This window comes from Mycteria americana, chromosome 15 (assembly GCF_035582795.1).
Source record: "Mycteria americana isolate JAX WOST 10 ecotype Jacksonville Zoo and Gardens chromosome 15, USCA_MyAme_1.0, whole genome shotgun sequence".
Classification (NCBI taxonomy): Eukaryota; Metazoa; Chordata; class Aves; order Ciconiiformes; family Ciconiidae; genus Mycteria; species Mycteria americana.
Genome location: NC_134379.1, coordinates 8858297 through 8882955, shown reverse-complemented (window position 1 = coordinate 8882955; position 24659 = coordinate 8858297). Strand labels below are relative to the sequence as shown.

The 24659-nt window shown below is 45.3% G+C and overlaps 2 protein-coding genes across 16 annotated transcripts in view; one reads left to right on the top strand and one right to left on the bottom strand.

Annotated features, from left to right (window-relative positions):
* The window catches only part of COL26A1 (collagen type XXVI alpha 1 chain), a 187149-nt gene that overhangs the window by 149463 nt on the left and 13027 nt on the right, over positions 1–24659 (top strand). For all 9 annotated transcript variants that reach the window (XM_075517868.1, XM_075517864.1, XM_075517860.1 and 6 more), the window contains 7 exons: positions 4461–4614; positions 7889–7933; positions 11120–11236; positions 12434–12586; positions 18453–18545; positions 20036–20097; positions 22539–22601. In XM_075517868.1, the coding sequence (XP_075373983.1) occupies positions 4461–4614; positions 7889–7933; positions 11120–11236; positions 12434–12586; positions 18453–18545; positions 20036–20097; positions 22539–22601 (687 nt within the window). The remainder of the gene's footprint in view (positions 1–4460; positions 4615–7888; positions 7934–11119; positions 11237–12433; positions 12587–18452; positions 18546–20035; positions 20098–22538; positions 22602–24659) is intronic.
* MYL10 (myosin light chain 10) overlaps positions 20516–24659 on the bottom strand; it is a 168636-nt gene continuing 164492 nt past the window's right edge. For all 7 annotated transcript variants that reach the window (XM_075517870.1, XM_075517874.1, XM_075517872.1 and 4 more), the window contains one exon: positions 20516–23719. In XM_075517870.1, coding sequence (XP_075373985.1) covers positions 23670–23719 — 50 coding nt within the window. In that variant the 3' untranslated portion in view covers positions 20516–23669. The remainder of the gene's footprint in view (positions 23720–24659) is intronic.

Here is a 24659-nt window from a genome sequence, read left to right as displayed (position 1 = left end):
GACCAAATATCCCCTGTTTATTAATTAATAATATCCATCTGGATTATGTCAAATGATTCCCTCTGCATTTCCATGGATTTTTATCCAAAGAAAAAGCATTCTGGGCCCTGTTGTATCAATTTTGAAATCTTTGGAAGCCCGGCTGTTCTTTCCTTGTTTCTAGCACCTACTAGTTACAGGACATCAGGAATGCGAGCAGAGGACGGATGATGGGAGGAGGCTGTGTTTGTGAAATCTTCTTTTGATGTGTGGGAACAACCAAAATAGGGTTCTTGAAAGCCACTACAAGCCAAAAAAAGTCCTCTGACACTGAACATCTCAAGAAGATGAAAACCTTCCTCCCGTTTCCATTGTCCCTGGCCTGAGCTTTTGATCTGATGCAAGAAATGTGGTATGTGTCTGAAGTTTAGAAAGTTTATGCTGGCAAATAGAAAAGGGGGAGGTGGGTTGAGTAAGCTGGGACTGAGCTTCAGGCACATAACACTAATGTCCCTGCTGAGGGCCCTACGTGTGAGCGGGCCCCACAGTGATGAGCCAGGCTTTGAGCCACGGGAGAAGAGCAAGCGCCAGATCCTGTACAGAGGTGAGCCCGGCGGCTCTGCGGGACTCGAAAGGCCCAGGGGTGAGTTTTGCAGGCAATAACCTCTGCCGCTGGCGCTGGCCTGCGAGCTCCTTGGCCAGTGCACTGCATCATCCCTCCTGCATTCCCTTCGTGTTCACACGCCGTCTCCTACATCGGGCCCGTCTCCCGCTGCGGTGTTGGCAGGAGACGCGGCCCCATTTCATTTCTTTCCAGCTTTCTGACCCAGTTCAGCTGCGTCTGAGAGGTGGGGTCTGGAAACCAGAGACAAGCCCTCATGCCGGTGGGACCTCTGTTGCCAGAGGCTCCAGTTCAGCGTGTCCATTTAGGCTCAGATTTGACTTTTTGCTTCCATATGTGCAAAAAGACAAAAGCCCGAGTGTTTTGCCGAGTTGAGGCCATCCTTCACCTTATGCAACGCAGCGCAAACTGGGGAGGAAAGGCCTTCACGTCTTCTGCAGGGACCTGCTCTCCTGACACCACAGGCAGCAACCACAAGCGCTGCCCTTCAGCTAGTTCTCTGTACCTGCTCTGGTTGCTTGGGTGACTAACGTTGCCCATGGCATCAAGACATACTTCGTTTATATGGTGGCATTAGGATGTTTTCTGCCTCCATTCTTCATGGAGGCATAACTTCTGCATTGAAAGTGGTAACAGCAACAGAGGTGGGCACTGCTTGCAATGAGGATTTCCAATCAAAACCACACGTTCTTCTTCACTTGGTGTTATCTCTGCCTCTACCTCAACCTTATTGACTGGAAAATACCAAGACTTTAATACTGAGACTTTAATACATTGCACATTTTGCTAATTTGCTTTCTGGCTGTGAGCCTCTGTGGTATCATTTTCCAGCAGTTTACTCAGAGGGCTAGAAACCTTCTTTTTTTTGTTTAATGAAAGTGGGAATTCTCCTCGAGTCCCTTGACTACGGCAATGGCAGCCTTAAGAAAACAGAACGTGACAGAAAATAGATGAATGGCTCCAGTGCTATTGCAATAATGCGTAAGGACCCCGTTTGTGCTGTGCTGTGCTAGCTTATGAGAGGACACTGTGTATAGTTTGAGTTGAAAGAACTGTGTATAGTTTGAGATTTTGAATGTGACTAAATCCCTCATGCTTTTCCTTCTTTAGTTTGGCTCTGTAGATCTCACGGATGTGAGAGCTCTCTTCTTTCTACTTTATTTCTTTTGGGCACTTCTTCAGTCCTAATCATAAAAACTAGAATTTCTCAGCAGTTTCAAGTCTGGAGAATTCCTGACCTCTATCATTTTGTGCCCAGGGAAAATAAACTTGTTACTATGGTTTGAGCCTTAATGACTGCTAAGTATATATAGTCAATTTATAAAAGAGCATACTGGATTATTCTGTGCATGCCTTTAAATCTTTCACAGCATTTATTAGCAGAGCGCTCATTTAAAACATGTTGTTTTAATGAAAAGGATACCGTTGCCACTGTTTTGTGTTGATTATGTGGTAACACATTTTTATTATCACCCATAAAAATGATTTGGAGCTGTTCCACTCCAGATGCAACCTTCGGCAGAGCTGTACTAGTGCCGCTCGCGCTGCCCGGGAGGGCCCCGGACCCCTGCAGTTTGCTGGTCTCTGACCATTGCTGCTATTGATTTAACATCACCTCTTCCCACAGCACTGCTGGGCTGCGGCAAAATCCCGTCCAAGACAGCCCTTGTCGGTCCCTTCCTCTCAGCAGGAGCACCCGAACCCTGCCCTGGCTGTAGCCCCTCTAATTTGCCACCTCCGGGATTAGTTTTGCCTCTGTTGCTGAGTACACTTTGGTAACATCCAGGTGGTTTGCTGGGGAGGTAAGAGGATAATAGAATAGTATAAAGTGATTCAGAAAAGGTCTTCAATGCACGCTTGAGTCCCATGTCAATGGGAATTAAGCACGATTAAGGTAAGGCACATACTTAAGTGTTTGTTGAACCGATAGCATATTTCCTTGGAAGTCTAACAAATAAATCATTAGGGAGAAGCACAGAAGTGCAAGAGACAAACTGAACCGATTCCTTCCTTGCCTGGCGTCAGAGAAGCCTGTTGAACAAAAGCATTCTGACCTGATTCCTTTTTGCTTTCTTATTACTCAGAAAGCGAGACTCTGGATCCACGAATAAAGATCCTCGCAATAAAGGAAGAATTTTGCTTGTTTGCAACAGCTGAGGTTCAGCTCCCTTGCACTTAACCTAGCTCCCAGTTTAATTAGTTTCTGATTCACCCCTGTCAGGCCAGTGCATTCTGCAGGAAGTTCATCATTTCTGGCGCTGCTGCAATACTGGCTCTCACCGTGCCTTGTAATAAATAAGTGATAAACCTTGTAATAATTGCAAGTTAAAAACAAACAAGCGGAGCCAAGTCACTCTCATTTATAATTGCAGTGTGACTTCATTATGTAAAGACAACACGGCATGTAAAAGCTGAAACTTCTAGGGATTTAGTGGAAAGTTTGAGCTGTATTCTCTTTTATTTCCCTTATCCCTAAATCAGTATTTGCTTAGGTGGTTTCCAAACAGGAAGAGACAGTGCTGTTACAAACCACAGTGTTGCACTCCTCGAACAATTTTCCTGTGTAGCTTTAGAAAGCAGACTTTGCTGGAGAAGCTGGATGCTCGGATCAAAACTCTTGTTCTGGAAACCTCAGGCCTGCTCCTGCCCGATGGGCATCCTGCGTCCATCGTAGGCAAGCAGCTTTGCCAGGGATCGATCCAGCTGCCAGGTGAGCGGCAGGGTTGCTGCTGCATCCCAGGCATGGCTAATGCAGGGGCTGCCGACCCTTGGGCTGCCCCGCTGGGAAGGCGGGTGCTGCCCTTGGCCTCTGTTTAGTTTCTGTCTAGCAATTGGGGTAAAATCCATTTGCAGCAGAGCACGTGGGCTTGGCACTCTGGGTCAGTGCTCCCAACGGGTTTGTAATTGAAGAGTTAGTTAGGCTTCTTCAAAAGAAATCTGTAGACTACTCCATTATGCCACCCTTGCTTAGTGGCTGGGAAGGCAGGGGGATGAAGCGTTTAGATTAAAATAGAAAAATTAATTTTTTTTTAAATCCTAATTTTGTGAAAACTTTAATTAAAAATGTTTATTATAAAGTGCAATAAATGTTCCCCTGGGTTTCACTGTAATGGAGTTCGTCAGTGTGCAGAGTCCACCTGGGTCCCCCATCCCTCTACTTCTTGTGGGCATTTAGGGTTTTTGCAGCCATGTTAAAGACTAACTTCCAGTTTCATACGGGCCACCAGTGGCCAGGGAGCACAACTCGATGAACAGCAGTCTAAATCATATGGGAAAATGGAGTCATTTTGCCAAGGAGCTTATCTTGTAAATGGCCTAGATAGCTCGGGGATGCACATTGGGATGTGGATTTATTTGAAGGTAGTGTGTTTACAAAGTATAGAAACAGTTGTGAGTTTTAATAATACCCTATTACTTCTAAGGAGAGCTCTTTGAGGAAATTGCCTACCTTATTTCATTCACTCCAAAATTAAAGCACTTCAGCTCTTTAAAAGCTCCATCTTCTCCATCTTCTTTAATTTGGTCAGCATTTGTACGTTGACTTGCAACCAGGACTTTTACTGAGGCATCTCAGTTTGCTACCCTGGGCATCCTACAGCCCTTCACCTTGTACCAGCTCTCAGTAATTTCTGACCTGATGACTCTTGTTTTCAACACATAAACTCACAGCGAAATGCTGTGTTCCCTAACATCAGCTCTGATCCCTGGTTTCATGTTTCTCACCAGGGAGACAAACCCATGTGAGGCTGAGTCTCCCTGCAAGCAGTGAAGCCCTCTCCAAGGAGGGCACGTGAGGATTGAGACCACGTATGAAACCATCCCGCTGACCTCGTTTGCCTTCACTGTGTCCCCTGTCTAGATCCTTCTGCTCGAGGCTGCGGAGCGAAGCCCGCCGTTGGAAAACAACCTGCCAATCGCTGGGACGACGGCCACTTGGTATGACGATTTGCTACCAGATGCCTTTCCCCTGCTAAATCCCGGGACTGTCCTGAGAAAAACAGTGGGATCTGTTGGTAAGCATAACCTGCTCTTCACCAAATCGCCCACCCTACATACACAATTCCTATAGGGTATCTAAAACGGAGGCTGTGTTAGTCTGCTGTAGAATTGGAAGCTGCAGGGGAGAGGGGTTGGAGGGAAATGAGCTCCTTCCCTCTGCTCTGTAAAGGAGAAGAGGAATAAGATTTTCAGATGGACAATTCCTCTCTTTTTTTGTGGGCATGTTTGCTGCCGTGTGTTTGATCCAGCAGGGAGCCGTCGATGGGAGCGGCTGCACTCGGGCTGCGTGGTGCTGCCTGATGAGCACGGGGGGCAGGCAGCCTTGCTGGCATGAGTGGCTCCGTGTCTGCACTTTGCTTTGCACCCTCAGCAGGGACACCATAGCATTGGTTCTTGCAAACACTCGCTGCAAGATGGGATTGTGCTCAGCGGGAAAACCACCCTGCGGAGAGGCATTTTGAGAGCTTTCAGCCTCTGTTTCAGGGTCAGAATCAGTATTATTTAGCTCTAGAGCCAGGATTCCTTCAAACCAGGGGCTGTTCAGTCTAAGGGTTTAACATTGTCTCGTGTCTCTTCCTCTCTGCCGAGCTGTGAATGCAGAGGTGGTCGCACACCAACACCCGTGTGGGCTCACAGACAAGGAATGAATTCAATCCTCTCCAACGCCATCCCGAACCATCCTTTTAGCTGCAGGGAGCTGGATGCAATTTCCTCAGGGCCCCTTCCCACTGCCCATGCAGGAGTGAGGATCACCCCTTCGCAAAGAGAGGGACTTTCAGTTTTTCTCTCCGTGTCTCTGCCCCTCCTCGAGTTAAGCCAGCACAGGGCAGGCATGTTCCTAGAAGAAAGCAGCTAAGCTCAGAAACTAACATATCAAGCTCCATTTTGCCAGCCTTAACGGCCTGTCGCTAGCCTCGATTTCTGTTGGCACAAGCATCTACTGAGCTGAATTCTGGTCTCTGGAAAGTTAGATTTCTGTTAACCTCAGTAGGGCCACTATGCCTGCCTGTGTGTTTCAGTGTACATATTTTGAGTCCAAAGACTGTGGATTTTGAGGCCTGGATAGGTTGAAACATTCCTGAGGAAACTCCAGAGAGCCATCAGGATCACAGGGGGACAATTCATACTCACCTACTCAGCGCCAAATGCAGCATTTCCCCGTCTGGTAGCGGTGTGGGGAGGTAGAGGACTGGGGTAGGGGTAATTCTTGGTTTTATTAGGACAAAAAACTTTCCCATGAATAGCAACATCAGTTGCACTCTACATTCTATTTTTTAAATTTACCATAAACACAATATGCTGTTTTATGATCCCTCTTGTGGCATGAAAAAAAAATACACTTATAAGAAAATCTCCCTCTGAGCCCACTTGGCTAGACAGATCCCCACGCATTGAATTTCCTTGACCTTGGCATTCTCATTTCAAGATCCTCGCTCTCTGCTTCCAAAGCCCTGTCTGTCAGTTGCTTTGCTTGCTCCCAGAGCAGTTCTTCAGTTCTTTATCCTCTGTAGGGCCTACTTTGCTTTTTTCTTCTTTTTTTTTTTTCTTTTTTTTTTTTTTTTTGGTCAGAGCAGTTTATTATGGCAGCCCTTCATGACTGCAGCAGACTTGGAGCAACCAACATAGACCAGATGTCGTCCATGTTTATAATTTGACAGGATGCCACAACATGGAGGGAGGTTCGCTAACAATATGTTCTGCAAAGTATTTTCAGAACCACAGTGATGGCTGCCAGGAACTGAATTAAAGCAGTTTCCCCCAGTGTCCATTATATGCTCATTCTGCCTTCTCCATGTAATTTATTTTTGCTGTTGCAGTATCTCTGCACCTGCACTTCATTGTACTAACGTCAATCCAGCAAAAGTACTGACAACTCTCTACCTTCCACTCAAAGTCCTTTCCTCTCGGAGGCTCTGTACACGTGATAATCTTGTCTTGCTCAGCAAGGAACAGCAAATGCCACTCACCCAAGCAGTGATGCACAACAGAATGGATCTCCTGTAGCACTTGCATCAGGCTGACTCCATGGTCCAGTATCAGCACCCTCCACCCCTGCAGTAAATCCAGGAGGTAGCTAGTGATCACCTCCAAAAAACAGGTGATATTGTCTGAGCTTTATGAGAGTCTGTCTCGTCAGCCAGACTTCTAGGCTGCGCGCACAGCCGCCTGCATGCGTTACCGCCCTGCCTGCGTGCTACCAGGTGTAGTCCTCGCTCACTGTTACCCTTTATTTTTCTAGCCTTGATTTATTTAGCCTAGTGTGGAATACCAACTCTAGCGTAATAACTGGGAATCAGGTATGCACTGGACCGTTTCAGGTCAGGACAGTGTCTTTCAGCAATTAGAAGTAATCAGCTGAGTTGCTTATTGACATGTGATTGCCTGCTCAAGCCCCTACCCGAGCTCTGTGGGCTTCAAATGCTTGTTTGCTAAGGAGCTGTGGGGATGTTTCATGGATCTGGGTCCACATTTGGCTTCCTTCCCTGCCCACACCAGTTTCTATCTACAATTCAAAGCCAGCCAAAAAAAGGCAATGTGGATTTTGGTGAAATGTAGGGAATTTCATGCAGTTGGTTTAGGATGGTGGGGGGCTTCCCATTTTGCATGATTTCAGCACTGTACTGTGACTTGTTGCTCAAAGCTGGCCCCAGGCTCACTTACAGAGATTGCAGACCTCAGGAGATCTTTCAGCAAGTGCGGTATTAGAGTAGGTGGAAGTCAAACCTGAGTGTCCTGTGTGGTTTGGGGTTGTGGAAAGCTAAGCCTCTGTCCCTCCCATCCCCTTCCCCAGAGTTTTTTGTGAAATATTGCCTACTTTGCCCTGCTTCTAGTTTTTCAGCCAAAGCAAATCCAAATCCTAGCTTGCATGCCACCAAGTTTCTCAGCTGCATGGACTAAGGGCAGAATGTTGATGCCTAACACAGAGATGGTTGATATGGACTAGATGCTTTGAATGGTGGGGGTGTTTCTGGATGACCTTATAGCTCTGGGTTGGCTGACACCTCTCCAGGCTGAAGTCCAGGAAAACTTGCTACCGTTTATTAGGGTGGTTATTTCTTCTGTGAGTGACAGGGCTGAGAATAGACAATCATTTAAAAGCAATCAGAGCTGTTGAGACAGCTGCACCACTGGCCTTTCTGATCAGCTTGTTAATCAACAGGATACATTTTACTGAGCATTAAGAAAATATATATGCTCTGGCTGAGCCAGTTGGCAGCAAGAGACCTAATTTTTCGTATCTTTCCCCCCCCCCCCTTTTTTTTTTTTCACCCTGACCCTCTTAACTAGAGCCTAAAGGACACAGAGGTGCAGAGGAGCAGTTAATACCACAGGGTAAGTCAATGGTTTCTGCTGTTTCCTCTTTCAATGCACAAAATGTTGCTATGCCCAGTCCTGTACATGGTATGTCCCAAAAAGCAGAATGGTCCTGTGGCCAGGAGTCCTCAGTGATTCGGAGCCTCACAGATATGGAGAGGCTGGGTTTTATCTGATCATGGGCTGCTCTGGTTAGAAAGGCCAAATGCCAGCTTTATCATCTTTGAGACATGCAGTATCCCCAGCACACAAAGGACGGAAAGCGCTGCCTGATGGAGAGGCAGTTCACTGGACGACACGTGGCTACAGTGAGCAGGACGTGTGCTGAGCGATGTGAGAAAACACCATTACTGTCTTACTGGTATTGCCTGCCGGGGGCACTGAGAGCTGCTGGTGATGTTCTGGGCATCATTTTGCTAAGCTCCATACAAACAGAGAATACCCTGCTCCTGTTCAGAGGAAACCTTGGGGAAGGAAAGGGAACAGATGGTGTGTTGCAGGTTAATGACAGGGCCAGGAAGAAAATCCAGGTCTCTGCACATCTGATTTGGTTTCCAGCAGTAGAATACTCACCTTCTGCCTCCTTGCCCCCCAACCCATCCCTGCCACCCCCCAAGGCTTTTTCTTTCATATTTTTGGAGGATAAATACTCACCATGGGCTTTGGCTCTCTGAAAGCAATGCTACTGCAGCAAAGCTGATTTATGCCAGCTGAAGGTTTGGCTTATTCATTTCCCTCCCCCTTTTTCCCTGAATCCTTCCCTCTTTCTTCTCCCTTTTGCACTTGTCTCGTTTATGCTGGTAACACCATTTGTCACCAGTACGAGCATTTGCCTGGCACATTACTCAGTGCTGCTTCTCCTAGTCTTTCCTTTAGCGCTTTCCACCTTCGGGGAAGTAAGTGCCAGTTTCTTTAAAGCTCCACTGCAGCAGTGTGATTGAGGATGCTAGCAGCAAGTGATTGCTTTTGTTCTGCAGAAGTTCATAGGATTGAGTTATACAGGTTGAACTGAAGGATTGAGGCTGATTTATACAAGCGAGGAAACGTTTTGACCCGCACTCAGCAGCACTGTGTGTTGTGCTTGCAAAACAGTGTTTCTGCTGTTCTTCCCTCTATGCTGGAAAGAATTTGCTGCAATAAAGTTTCAGGTGTGTTGGGGGTTTTTGGTAGGGGAAGGAAGCTGTTTGCATTGCTGTGAACAAATGCTCTCTTAAATGTGCTCCTGATCACCTGCCTGAGCTTGCCAAGTACAGCATCCACTGTTAGGTGAGATCCACTGAAGGAACCCCTCTATTCACAGAAAAGTCTGCGGTTTGTGTCCTGTGGGTAAGCAAATTGATCCAAATTAAAACCTTACCTTAATTCGTTGTTCAATACTCAAATTAAATCAGATCTTTATTGATGACTGAATAAAACAAAAGTACAGGCACACACTGCCACACAAAGCCTTTGAAAAATCTCATTTCTTCAGTCTGCCCAGTTTCACCATGGACTAGAGATGGATAGATTTCATTTTTGTAAGAAAAAATAATTTGGACATCTCTCCAGGATGGCAAAAAAAAGAAGAGAAGAAGGGGAATCTTTCAAGGGGGTCTAATATTGGGGGATTGTTGCTTTGTTCTGAGAAATGCAGAGAGCTTGGATGAATGTCTGAGGGGGACAAGGTTTTTGTGTCCCCAGGTGGGCTGTCCCACACCTAGAGTGGGAACCGGATCCAAATGTGGGAGCTGCAAATCCTGTGAGCCTTGTTTTTTATTACGTAGCCCTGTTCCCTTTGGTACCAGCTGTGAAGGCGTTAGTTGGCCAGCTTGTTTCCTTTTTTCCTTCTCTCCCTCTATTCCTGTCCATTCTCTTCCACCCCCTACACACAGCAGGTTCTCCTGGCACTGCTCTTGGAGGGTCCAGGACCTCTTCTGATACCAGGGGAGGTGAAGGACCCTGCTTAAGAGTTTATCAAAACCTAACCTGCACTCTGCTGGGTTATGGTCATACGTAATATACAGACTAAAACTTGGAATCTGAGTGCACTGAACTTTGGACTCAGATCTTCCTCTGGCTTTGTAGCTTGCATCTGCTACTGCTTTCAAATACTCAAAGCCCTTTGGTAGCCCAGAAACCAGGAACCTCTGACTCTCTTGGCTCTGACAGTTAATGCCTTTATTGTAACCATTAACCACTTAATCTGAGTAGATGGACTAACTCGTCCACCTCTCTAAGGTATTAAAGGCTTCACTGATGTTTTCCCAATATTTAAGTGTATCTTTACAAAGCGGCTACTGCTCTTGTGAGCCAAAGACACACAGTGTTTTTCTGAAACACACTATAAAATTGCCAAGCGCTGTTATTATTTTGATAGTCTAAAGAAAACAACATTAAGGTTTTATTTAGTGTCATCAGAAATAGTCACTTTCAGATTACAAATGCTGCCTGCACCTTTTGTAGGCTTACTGGGGGTCTGAGTGGACTTGCCAAGAAGCATCCTGCTGGGCTGTAATTATTGTGTTACTGGTATTTCCAGATGGGTTTGCTCAGCACCCTATTCATTGATATAAATTAGTAACATCTAGTTACTTCAAAAGTGTGGGTGCATAATTTCAGTTTGGGATGAAAAATGCTTGTGCACAGCATGGTACACTTGTTAGATGAATGAAACCAGGAGAAAACAGGGAAACATCTTTGATGCAGAATCTCTGGGTGGTACGTATAGATCAGCCAGAGCAAGTGGGAGACAGGGTTTGATTTGTTTTGCGAATAATTGTGTGTATTTTGATACATTGGGACTACCACGGAGCTGACACGCGTGTCTGGACGAAGCTAGCAAAGGAGTGCTTGACGGACCAGCCAGACCCTGCCCAGAGCTATTCAGACCTTGGGAAGGGGACAGTGTGGGCTCAGTTTAGCTTTGACCAGCACATCCCAGCTGGAGATACATGTCCTGCTGACATTTTGAGGTGGGCCTTGTGCGTGGGGACATACTTGTTTCTTTAAAGATTGGAGGAAGAAGAGGAGAAGTAAGATCCAGTCTGACTCTTCTGCCCTACATACCAGCCAGCTCTTGCCACCAGTACCACCCTGTCTGTGCAAAGCTGCATTTCTCCCCCTTGCATCTTTGAGTCCTTCTCCTCTGGTTTCTAGGTTGCTAAAGATCTTCTGACCTCAGCAGTGTCCTAACCTCCAACTAATTACCTTTCTGAATGTTTTCAGGGCTGCCAGGACAGGTTGGTCCTCCAGGCCCAGTCGGACCGACTGGTCTTCCAGGACCACCAGGTCCAAAAGGAGAGAAGGGACAACCCGGTGAGAGGGGCCCAGCAGGGCCACCAGGTAAGTCCTGCAGGAGGGCGGTGCTACCACAATAGGTGATATTTCAGCTTATACAAATTATCTGTGACAACAGATCATAAAAGGCTGGACACACAAGATGTTGAGCATCTTCAGTTGGTGTTGAATCCATTCCAGCGAGTCCCCTGGGCACCGAAATCAGCCAGCAGCTCTCCGAGCAGGCAACCACCTGCACGAGCGATGACAGTCCCTGGGATTTCCCGTGGAGCTGGAGAGAGCTTGTCCCAGAAAGCTGCAGAGCAGGATCATGTTTCCCCAGCCTGCTCAGGAGCTGTAAAAAACAGTCTCTGATCTGTCAGCCTTTGGAGAAGAGCGTTCCCCGTTTAACCCTCTCGCTGTGTGCCTGTTTTAACTCCCTTTTTTCTCCACCATTTGTGTGAAGCTGTCAGACGTCAGGATGTCAAACTAATGATGCTTTTGTGTGTTAAGGGAAAGGGTTATGAGGCTATTCTTTCAGACTACACTCCATTCCTGAGCTAGGAGACTTTCTTCATCCCCAAAATGTTCCTAAATCTTTTGATGAAGGCGATACTACACAATAGGTGCCAGACCTCAAGGCTCTGTGCTTTCTATGTGTCTAAAAGGCTGTGCCTTGTAAATCTGAGCTCAGGAAAGATTTGAAACTTGGAGCATGCCTTAAATGTGAGAGTGGCCCTGAACGCTTTTTGGCATTTTCTGGCAACCTGTCAATGGCTAAAGTCTGGCCAAGGAGGTGTCTGCCTTTTGGTTTCTCAGTTTGCAACAAGAGCCTTCCAGCCCCACAGGAAGTGGAATCAGTCTGCTGCTGGACTGACTGGGTTTCTGTTGTTCTTTCTGTGCTTTCCTGGCAGTAAGGTGACATACAGGTGTATGTGGAGGGGAAGAGAAAGAGGGGCGCTTGATTTCACACCTTGCTGCCTTTAGGTTCTTGCTTAGCCGCAGGGAGGGGGCAGATTTTACTCTTTCAGGAATTAAGCTTCGCAGCACCTTTGAGCCAAGTAAGGCTATCTGCTTTGCAGAGGAAGATGCTAAAGGCAAATAAGGGAAAATTGGGAAGCTGTTCCTATTTCCCCCACACCCCTAATTCTCACAATTACAGTTCAGGACAGAAATCCTTTGTCTTCCTATTGCCTTTTTACATGGTAGCATCATTAGCACATCTTCAAATGCACTAACACCTCCTCTCCTGCCTCTGCACAGGGCTGTTGGGACCTCAAGGACCAAGAGGACTTCCAGGAGAAACCGGGATCCCAGGTCCTCCAGGTCCTCCAGGGCCACCAGCCACCCCAAGCCTCCCTCTTACCTTCCAACAAGGGGTTCTCTACTCACTCCAGCCCACAGCTGAAAAAGAAAGTAAGTTTCCTCCTCGGTTCCCATTTTTTTCTGGTACATCAGCGGAGTGGGCAGGCACGGAGCAGCTCAGCTCTTCCCCCCACCTCCCTGCCAGGCTCTGCTAGGGCCCTGCCTTCCCTGGGAGCAGCTAGACAATCTGCCTTCATTGTGTGGGTCTCTTGGAAGTTCCTGTTCAAGGTGAAACATGTAAGACGTAAAAGGGGTTCACCTTTCCAAAATGAGGTACTAAGTCACTGCTCTTCTAAAACCATCAGTGAGAACCAGGTTTGGGGGATTTATGGTTGTTCCCTGTGCCTGGTTTTCTGGGTTCATCATGGCTTTGAGGAGGCAACTTGGTGTCCTTTAAGCTTCCGTCAAGAGTAGCTGCTGTGAAGAGGGCCTCTAGTGAAATGACAGAGCTCAGGTAGCATCACATGAGAGACAAGTGGGTAGAGAAATATAGCATTCTGGCCGATTAGGTGCTGGTGCAACACAACTGCGCTGTTGAGAGACCTCTTGGTGCCGCTGTTGTGGTGTTACAGCGCTCAGGATTGCTCAGAAATGAGTAAGTACCAAAGGTTTGCAACCCTGAATTTATATAATGTAACAAGGACATCTGTTAAATGCATCTCTTTTCCTGCCCCCGCAGATGCGTCTTCCACCTGCGTTTCTGGTGCATCAACATTATCCCACATCCATGCAAAACACAGAATTACGGACTCGAAAGCCCAGACCAAGACTGTGATTTATCCCTTCCCTATAACTGGAGGGTCAGGGTTTCTTTGAGCCTATGGTGATTTAAAAATATATTTATTTGATTTGTGCTGTGCATCGCAAGTAAAGGCTTTCTAGCCTTTCATGCACTTCTATCTGAAGACAAGAAGATATCTGAAGATATCATGCAAGAAAAGGCTTTCTAGCCTATCATGCACTTTTATCTGAGTGCTCTCAGATTTGGGCTTGATTCTTCCAGTCTGGTCTTGTGTAGCTGGCATCTAATAATGATAAAGCAGAGCTCAGCTGTATCTCCACTTGGCTTGTAAACTCCTGGAGCCCCAGCTCTGTTGGGTCTCCCATCTCCATTCCCCCAGACTTCAGCTGTGCCTCTTCCCTGGCTCTTCTGCTCACATCCAGCTTCAAAGCTCAGTTGTATTAGTTACAGCCAAGGATTAGTAAGTCTCCCTGTGTCTGACAGTTTTCTAGAGCTCTCCTTTCCCTTCCACCCACTCTGCTCTCCAAACTCCTCTTCCCAAAAGTGAACAGATGTATTTTTAATTTGGGAAGAATTTTAACCGCTCAATTTCATATTCAGTTACATAGAGTGCATGGGCAGGATTAAATTAATTGTGGTTCAATACTAAGATTTTCAGAAAATGTAGATTGAGCTGCTGCATTCATGAGCCTTATAACAAGAAAGTTTTGCATTACAGTCACCTCCCTGCCTTACAGGATCACACCAAGTGGTGCCAGTCTGCATTCAGCCTTTTATTCCAAAGGATCCTTAAGGATGGTTTGGGTACTGCTGCTGCCCCCTCCCTCCAACCACCCTTCAAATTAAACTCTTTCTTGCAAAATAGTGGATAAATTAAAAAGTGTATAAAGGCATTGATTACATGGCCTTCCCAGCTGATGTGTGAGAAGGGTGAACTCTGTATTGTCCCAAAAACGGGAGGCAGATAAATGAGTGGATAAATATCTGTATTAACTCTGCCAAGACTGCTCAGCAACAGGTTCCCACACGGACTTCAGGACCGTCAGTAAATGGTGACCGTCACGTCCCTGGGGCAGCCCTGTACTTCTCCATAACTGTGGTGGATTTCTTGGTTTGCAGAAGGAGTAGCCCAAAACTTTATGACAATTTTTCTCATTTTACAAATTTTTCTTAATACAGGTCTCACTGCAAGTAAGGTTATCTATGTGGTCATCATAAAGTTACAGCAATATCAAGACCATTTTCTTACAAAACTTACCATTTTGCTTATGTGTAGGCTGATTTTGCCTACCACAGGCTGGCGGAAAGCTGATCCTCTACAACCAATAAAACTTAGCCTTGTAAATTCTGGGTAGGTTTTTTTTTTAATTTATTTATTTATTTTGAATGGAGCACATCTGAAAACTATAAACACAAGATTCCAGCTGCTGACAGCAGAGGGAAGCATATTCCTGGTAATGGGCATGTGCACCCATGGAGATGTGAGAAAGCTGTATCAGATTATTAGTAGTAGTACAGTGTTTGGTTCCGCCTGAACATGGTTAAAGCATGTGCCTCTATTAATCGCAACAAGTTCCTGTTGGCAATGTTTATCAGCAGGCAGAAGCCAAAAATGGGGAGACAAGTATTTTCTCACAGTTTCACTGTGCTGTGGTAAAGAAATTGGTCCCAGTTGTCTCCCTCCAGATCAGGTAGCAGAAAGAAATTAAGACAGGATTACTTCATTTCCATCCTGTCTCAACAAATCAAGCCTTTAATGGGGGAATTTATCCCTTAGAAACATTAGACGTAGGCCAGAAACTAAACTTCCATACCCCACTGCTGAGGCTGCTGCTACAAGGATCACTTGCTTTCTCTGCCGCTTAAAAGTGAGTGGATCAGGTATGTGGTCTAGAGTCAGCTCAGTCTTCTTTCTCGTGCTAAAGCTAAGACAATTTTTAGGGAAAAAAGAAAAGAACGCAACTTTCACTCTGTTGAGGGCTGTGTTTTCTTACATCGCAAAGATTTCCGTTTGCAAAGGACACATGAGGTAACATTAACCTGTTTTGCAGGGAGAGCAAGGGGAAACCGAGGCACAGCTGGCTTGCTTGTGTGCCCAGCATGTCATTGGTGAAAAAGCATAGAACAGATTTCCAAAGTGACACCCCAGTGCCTGCTGCCATGCGTAGCCCTTCCTGAGGAAGGGAGAACAGAGCAGAGGAAGTGAAGGGGAAGGAGAGGAGGGAAGGGAATGGCATTTGATTTACAAAACCATACCGATTGCTTTCAAAGCTGTTAATGCCTGTGCCTCTGAGATGCCTTGCCACTCTGGCTGGGGAAGTTTCACTGCCTCGGTCAGGGCATTTCTGTGCTGGTTTCCCCTCTGCAGGATCTTTGTGCTCTCTTCCAGAGAACATAGGTGCTCATATCTGCCCAGGTCAGACTGGTTGCGCTCTTCCTCTTGGCTCGGCTAGGAGTTGGAAAGCTCCTGGAGCAAATTGTATATCGAGGTCTTCTCAAATGAGGCAGACAGTTGTCTGCCTTCTGCTTTGGTATATCCAGCAGCACTGAAACAAAATCCAGCCCTTGAGCCCAGCAGAGCCTGGGTCAGCGCAGGAGATGGCTGAGAAGGGAAGATTCCAGCTACCATTTGCTGCTGGAGCTATTTTGTGGCTGCTATAACAACCTTCAGCTGCAGTTAGCCCCAGAATGTCCCCCTGTTTATAAGGAGAAGGGAGTTTGTAAGGAGATATGAGTTCTTCCTGCTGCTTTATGGGAATATGGAGAGATTCTCTTAAAAAAATGTGAGGGTTATGTTTTAACACGCTTCAGTCCCATTTCATTCACAGCATGTTTCATTCAGAGCTCATCCTGGAAGGAAACCTTGATGTGAGTGAGTTTTGCCTGGCCAGGCAGCTGAGGAAGGAGCCACTCTAGATTTCCTGCATGTCCATACTCCTGTGCTGCAGAGGCCAAATCAGGAGCTACCGAGCCCAAGGGCTGTTGAGCAGAGCCCTCTTCTGTGTCACAATTATGGAATCACCTTTCATAAATAACTTTGAGTCAAATGTCAGGATAGGTGGATTTGTGGGAGTAACTCTGTCATCATCATAATGTACCGTTTAGCTGGAATGTTTTGTAACCCAAATCTTTATCGCTGGCTTACCTCCAGCAGTAGTTAAATCCTGCTCGTTTGCAGCCCATCCTCTCCCCCTCTCAGTGGATGTGCATTTGATTTTGTTGCCCACTTTCTCTTTAAAAACAAAAGGCTCTGCAATTGTTAATGCCTTCAGTGCTGTTCGATGCTCATTTCCCAATTTCATCTTACTTCCAAGCTGTGATGGATTTTGACATGGTCAAATAAAACTCAAATTAATTGGATTACACACTTCACTTGGGTACCTTTCCTTCTGAACATGAAAATGGTCTCAGTTGTTTTGTTTCAGGGCTGTGAAGAAGGGAAGATGGATTGGGTTAGAAACAATAGTCAAAGAAATACCTGTTTGCATTCAGGGTTTAGGCATGAAATTTGGTTCTCAGAGGGATCTGGGTTAGATCTTGTGCTGTTCTGCTGCCAGGAAGGCATTGCAGAGATATACTGTCATCCTTGGCAGTTAAAGAGATTTCACAGTTTTCCCTAGGAACTGCTTTCAAACAACTAGCTTGAAAGTCCTCTCTATCATTGCCAATGCTCCAGAAGTTGAAAAGGCTTCATTATGTGTCTGCTAACATTTCTGGAGATTTCACCTTATGTCCTTTGGGCTGGATTCTGCAGAGTAAACAAACACCCTTCTGATCTTCCCGGTGTCACTTGATACGTACATCAATATAGCAGTGAGACATTTGCAGCCTTTTACACCTGCAAAGGGTTCCCCTGAATTCTGCTGTGATGAGTTAAAGGGATGGGTGAAAGGAAGCATGAGGAAGTTTGAGGTCATGGGCAGGAGGAGATGGACAGTATTCCTGCACGGTGGCCTCCAGCTATGGAAAATGTGGACTTTTCAGAGGGTTTACTGTCCCAGTGAGCAGGAGCCAACATCTTCATCCAGGTTAAATGCAACAGGAAATATCCAGTTGGTCCTATAGCACTGGTCAGGACAGTGGATTGCAAATCTTAGCAGCACAGGACATGGGGGTTCCCTTCCTTGCTTTGTGACCTTGGTGTCTTGGTCAGTCGTGGAATTTTTTTCCCCTAGGTTTCCACAACTGTCAAATAGTGTTGTGGGATGCTCAGGTGAAAGATTCTGCCATACAGGTACCCCCCCAGACTACGAGTATGCTACAGTACAGGTCTATAGGGAATAGGATTGTTGAATATGGTTTTGGAATTGCAAAAAATAGTAAGGGTTGCTTTTTTATGCGTAGTTCTGTGTTTTCTATTCAGTCACCCGCTGAAGTGGTAAGCCTATTGGTTCAAGTATGAGGGAAGATGGGGGCAGCTACAGGCTGCTGATTTTTATTCCTAACAAGGGAGCACTGAGAAAGATGTGCAAAAGGACAGAATTTCTCCCAATTCCTGCTGATGCCTTTCCCTTCCCTGCTCCACTCCCATTTCCCAGAACTCAGTGGACCTGCCCAAGCTGGCCAGTTGGACACCTAAAATAACCCTAAATGGCAAGTGAGTTTCCTGAGTATGTGGACAGGGCAGAGCACACCCTCTCCCTGGGCTTTCCTGCATCCTTAGACCTCAGGATATCTCCCACCACCATCTTGATGGCAGGGTGAGCTTGCTGGGTTGGTCGGGTTATGCTAGACTGCCAGATTGGCTCGGCAGTTCACTGATGCCAGACAGGAGGGAGCTCCAGATCCATGTCTGATTTCTTAGGTAGCCAGAAGCCAGATGTGTCCTGGAGATGGCACATTTTGGATCAGTTACTGCTGTACAGTGCAGAGCTACTCTTAATCTGCTTTGGCATTCAAAGGTAGGATTATATAAGTGTGCAGGAACACCAATTTGTTGACAGAAAAGACAACTTTTCTGGGGTTATTGGAGGTGGGATGAGCATCTCTGGGGGATGCAGCCTGTGCTCCTAGAGAGCAAAGGGCAATTGCTCCAAGAGCCCAGATTTTGCATCCTGAAGCACTTCCTGCCCTTGGCCAGCAACAGGCGCCAAAGGATTTTGGAGAGAAGTCCTGCCTGCTGAGACTGGGCAGCCCTTGCTGCAGGGACACTAACTGCTCTGCTCTTTGACACAGATGGAGAACCCCAGCTGGCCTCCACCGTCATAGACACTATCATGGCTGGCCTGCCAGGACCACGGGGAGCCCCAGGACCCGTTGGGCCACCAGGTAATAAACTCAGTTGAGCTGCAAACCTGTAATGATGGGGAAGATGAGCAAAAGAAATTTCTGATGGAGACTGGAGTGGTCTGTGGGATGCCTGCAGGGAAAGCAAGTGGTCCTCATTGGAAGGGCAGTAGAGCAATGGGTCCAGGAGTGGGAAGCGTGGCAAGAAGTAACCAGGTTTCTTACCTGTTGATAGTGGCAGATTGTTTTACCTTTGGCAGGACACATCTTGAGAAGGGAATAATTAAAGACTGTCTTTAAGAATGGGTCGTCCAGTGAATTCCTTTATGAGAGCAGAGTTGTTCTCACCGCTGCTGCGATCCCGTCCTGTCGCTGTAGAGCTCCACTGAGCAGGATCTGGCCAGCTGCTCTGTGATGTGTATGCAGACTTTGGAGCTGGTTTGAGCTATTCCAGATTTTCACCAGTATAACTGAAATCAGAATCTGGGATGAAAATTCAGTGGCAAGTCTTCTTTTTCTCTGTGCTGATGGGTGGCTTAAATGATAGTATTCCTGCAAACATCAGCACTTCCCTGTATGATGCATATTTAGGAGTGAACTCCCATTAGTTGCAGAAAAGGCTTTTCCTTTCATTATGAGGGCCTTTCATTTATCCTTCAATTCCTTTATTCTTTGACTTAAGCATTTGTATGGTGCATTAATGATTGAGGCTGATTCAGCTGTCCTTTGTGTATAATGTCCACATTGTTTCATCTCAAGGGTTGTGACAACTAAAGCAGAGAGGAGTATTGCTAAGTTCAGACTAAGCAAATACCTGTCTCCCATTTGCAGGTATAATTTAACAGCTACTGTTGAGATATAATTATTTTTCCAAAAGGAATGAATCTGTTAAGTGACTGTGTAAAACAAGTTGACCTGTTTAGACAGTGTTTAACTCGTCCTGGAAGCAGGCTCTTCTGTGGTACAGACTTTAAAAGAATTTATTGCCACTGGAGTGAGGAAAGAACAAGAGAGAGCTTTGCTTTGCCGCAGTCAGCCTCTCATGCTGGCTATGTCCAAACCCCGTCTCCTTCATGTTCATCATCAACTTTCTGACAACACTAGAGAGCCAGACCGTAGCAGGCTTGTGGACCTCCCTTGCCACCTACGAGACTCTGTTTCAGAAACAGCAACTGTGGTATCTTGCTCTGATGTAGCTGTTTCATGGATCTGGTTTAAGTTTTCTCAAAAGCTGTCATTTTAAACAATGGAAATGCAGCATGTTACTGATATCCTTCCTGCCTATTTTCACCTTTTTTTCCTCCCAGAGCTCTAACATCTTCCCCAGGGCGTAGGGATATATTATATCAGGATGTGAGTATGCAATAATCCACTGTGTGATGAAGCGCTTATGCTGTAGTCCTGTGATCGATGAACGGCTCTTACCCATTGCGAGACTAAGCAGAACAATGAAAGGAAGTGCATGCATTTGGAATTTAGGGTCCTCCCTTCTAAGTCTCCTTAAAATTGTCTCAAATGGGGATTCCCACCAGGGCCACCAGGCGCATCAGGACCCAGAGGGCCACCAGGACCTATCGGAGTCCCTGGATCACAGGTAAGGCGCTTAGTGCTTTGGGGCCGAGGGGCAGAGTCGGGGCTCAGGTGCGAAACATCTTCTCGTTGCACAAAGAGAGAGAGTAGTTTATAAGTCTGAGATCTGATGTTTTCTTCCCCATGAAATTCTGTGATTTTAATACCTTTTTTTCATTCTGAATTGTGTTGAGAGGTTCAGGTTGCAACCATTTCAGGTTGCGCTTTCCAGATTTTCCCTTAATCATAACAACGCATCTTGCTGTTGCTGTGTCAAAACATTTCACTGTGGCCTGAGCTGATGCAAAGGATTTGACATGGGCTTTACTAACACAGTGACAGAAAAATACTGCGTTTCCTGTGGAACACACAAAAAGAACAAAAATGCATCAATGGGAATTCACCAATTCACCAAAGTGAATTTGTTAAGCCTAGCTTTTGAGAAATAGCACTTTCTCTTCAAGAAAAATATCACAAATTCCCATCAGTTTGATTATTTATCAATACAAAGGTTGTGGAGGGGGAAGGTAATAATGGAGAGTGATAAATTTGCTCAAAAAAATTTATGATAGGAGGAGGACAAAGTACTCACATGGATGGAAAAAAATGGTTAAATGGAAAAAAGTGAAGTCATGATGAACAGTGAACTGCCAAACTACTCAAAATTGTGGTTGGCTGATACAAAGGGACTCCAGTTTTGGGAAGAGTATTACTTAATGTGGAGGTAAACCAGTAACATCAAATATTTCAAAGGAATCTAACATGACTAAAGTGATAAAAGTGACTGAAGAGCACAGAGAGAGAGAAACGTTAAATAACTTGGCAGAGGGATGTAACTTAGACCCTGATAAGAAGAGGTTTGGAATTGCTAGAAATTAGAGAAAGCAAATTTTTACTATGTATTTATTAATCAGTTTGAAGAAGCAATGGACAGCAGGTTAGTGAAAGTTTGCCAGTGTAGCAGAATCATTTCAATTAGTGAATGCTCTGGAGGACAATGAGAAACTCCAGATAGATATGAACACAGTGGAAAATTTGGCAGCAAAATGACAGATGCAGTTTAACGTGATTAAATATAAGGTAATTCACAATTCATAAATAGGTTCTGTAGTAGAGTCTGGCTTTTTCACATGCAGCGCACATTATAAATATTTTTTTTTTTTACAACAAATTTGTGGAATTCAGTGTTTTTGAGTGTCCCCATGTAATCATGCACTGAAAGTCACTGTTGAGAGCTGTCAAGAGCAAAGCATGCTTATGGACACTTAAGCTTTGTTCATGCTGCATGTTTGACATGGGGCCAAGTCTGGTTGGTGCCCAATCTTGTTTGGCAGCCCTAGTTAACCTCCTAAGTCAGGCCTGAGTTTTTGGATCTTCTGTGGGCCCAGGGGAGACATAGCTAAGCTGGAGGCCAGGTCACTGTGCAGCTTGGGGGTGAGCCGGTAGGGCTGACTGCAGGCAGGGAGCAACACGTTAGTGGTGAGCATTGCTGCCTCCCGGCTGAAACTAGGAGAGTGCTCCTCCTTTGGACCCTTAAAACACTAATGCCCAGTCTCGTTGGGCCACTTAACCAGACGTTGAGGCTCCTCGCAGCTACGCCTCGAAAGTCCATTTCTCTGGACGCTGAGAGGTGGGGGTTTCTGGGGGCTGTTGTTAAGCAGGTTGGCTTGAATCACCAGCGGTCTGGAGTGGAGCAGTAGTCTCCATTGCTGCAGCCTCCAAGGCGATGTGCAAGTCACTTGAGGTGGAAAAAAGCATCTTGCATACGGTTGTGGGGAGCTGACATGCTGAATATAAACAAACAATATTATTCTCTCCCTGTCTGGTTTATAGCTGTGGCTTCGCTGGGTGGATAAGTTAAGAATTTGGATCGATTTCTGCAAAGCAGTTCAATTAGTACAAATCTGGAGACTATGCCCTTCTTATCCGTTGGTGACTGCTTTATAGATTTATTCAACCCAGGGAGCAAAATTATTAGTAGAGATTGGGCTTAATTTGAAAATTGTTTATTAGGGTGAGTGGATAGCTTCAAAATAATTTCCACCGCACAATCCAATTAATTTTCAGGTATGTATGCTTACTCATGCTACCCACTGAGGCAATTATGAAGAGGGGGAAAGTAGTGGGGATTTTTAAGCTAACCATACTATCTGTGTATTAATTTCTTCTTGGTAACTGAGAACAAGAACTATCCTGTCATACTGACCCCTTAAAAAATGTTACCTCAGTAGCCTGCAGTGCACTAAAAGACCCAAATAGAGGGATATGCGGAAACTATAGGTCTCAGGGTATCTGCAAACAGAGCTTCCATTGTTGTTGCTTGAGGGTAAAAGAGAATCCAGCCCAATTGCTTAATGGGTGTATGAGGTTTTCAGGATCTGAGGATGACTGAGAAATGTATTCACTACACCTACACAAAGGATGCACAGTAGAAATTAATTCCTCCTTGTTCTGCATCTCTTCTAGGGCTTACCGGGCTCTCCAGGACAACCTGGGCCAAAAGGCTCCAAAGGAGACCGAGGAGAGAGAGTAAGGTTTTACATACACAGAGCGATTCCCAGCAACATCTGGGGTGATGCCTCAGAAATTATATACAACATATACACAATTTCAAATTCTGTGGGACTACAGCCATGAACAATTATAAATGTAGAGTTTCTAGGTCTTCTGCAAGAGCCAAGAGGATGGTTTACTGTACAGATAAAAGGTTGAATTGCTTGCAAAGTCTGGTGTTTCCTAAAGAGATTCAGGTAGCAAATACATGGTATATAAAGGCTTGTGGAGACCAACTTTCTTCTGCAAACCTGGCTCTTTAGCGTGGAGTATTTTGGGTGGTCTAACTGAACTCTTTCTTCTATGGCAATAAGGCAGTAAAAGCTCATCAGACTTTTCCTGAACCAAAGCCATTCCCCAGGTCAAATTATGTTCTTAATATATTTAGAATATTGAAATGATGTTCTTAATATGTTTATGTGCTATACCTCAGTCCTTGATGAGTTGTCAAGAGCTAATAACTAAATATAGGTAGAAGGGCTGTTTGAATGTTATTTCCAAACTGGTGAAGTTTAGGAAATATTAGAGAAAAATCTAACAAGGATATAAATGTGTCAGATTCCCAGTCCAGCATTCAAGCACCAGGAAGGGTTTCAAAATGGCATCTGGGCCTTCAGTTCCTTCTGTTCAGCTTACTCTCCAAAAGGCCATTGTCTTTGAAATCTCCTCTGAGAGACACTAGGAGCACAAAAACATTTGAGAATGTAGTTCGTGGTGGAAGATCATTCAGCAATTAGATCTGCAAAATGTAGCAGTGGGCACAGATGGACTGTGGACCATCACTAAGACCCTAGCGTGGAGCAGCGTTGAAGAAAGGAAGAAAGATAAGGAGAAAAATATTGGTTGGTATCTCTAAAACGACAGACATCTCCAGTGGTGGCTGCATTGACACAGTCTTGTGCCACAGCTGTAGGAAACAAGTTCCCTTTCCTTCCAAGTGCCACTTTCGCTGTCACACAGATGGAGGTGAATGTGGAGGTCACCACCTGTAAATGGGTGGCTGTAGGTAACGTGCTTCCCCCATATGACAGCATCTCTTCTTCTTCATTTCTGCTCACTCTTCCAATCCAAAAGCAGAGGGATGTCTGAAAGAGCTAAGACAGACAAATGCAAATTGGTTAACTGCAATTTGATGACTTCCCAAATTCATGAGAATAACCAGCAACAGACTTAAACTATGTGCCTGTGTCCAGACAGTGTGCAAGGAGAGCAAGTCCAGGTGGCTTGTTTCATTCCCTCCTGAGACACTTCACACCCAGGAGCAGCGGATATCTGAGGATGGAGCACATACGCTTTTAAAAAGCTCTGTTTTATTTTAGTATCTCTGCACATTGTTTTGGGTGCTTGGTCCCTGTTCTTATGTAAGAAATCACTTGTGGCTCCCTGAAAGACAGAGACCATTTTAAGTGACTGTAAGTAATTTTTTAATAACAGTTTCCTTGTGCAGGTCAGCCACTTTGGGCATGTATTGGCTTTACTAATAGATTACAGACTGATGTATTTCTGGGACTAGAATTTAAGATTCTGATAGAGAACAAAATCTTAACAGATGAGATTTCAGCACAGGTTACTGACTACAGCTCATCACCATTAAATGTTAATTTTCAGTTAAAAAAAAAAAAAAAAAAAGGCATGGTATATGGCAAAGCGTCACATTTCCATCCAGGAAACTGGTAAGAGCTCTTCCTCAATGATTCATTTAATATTTTGCTTTAGTTTGTGGTTGACCATATTGCTAAGACCACACTTATTTTGAAACAAAAGCTTTGTTGCACTGTGTCCATTCGGTACAGACAAATCCTTTAGACTTTGATTTTGTTCCCTCCTTGTTAGATATTCAGAATTGTAACTCTTCTTCTAGGTTTGGGACAAACGAGATTTTCAAATATCAGAATGTCTTGTTAAATAGAAAAAAAAAAATCTAGTTCCTGTCCTTGCTCTGTTAGCGTGGAAAGTGAAGCCGATTGCTTTTTCTGGCAGAATTTCTGTAGGATGTTCTGCGTGCTTTTTGTCTTTTGTGAGTGTGGATTTGAA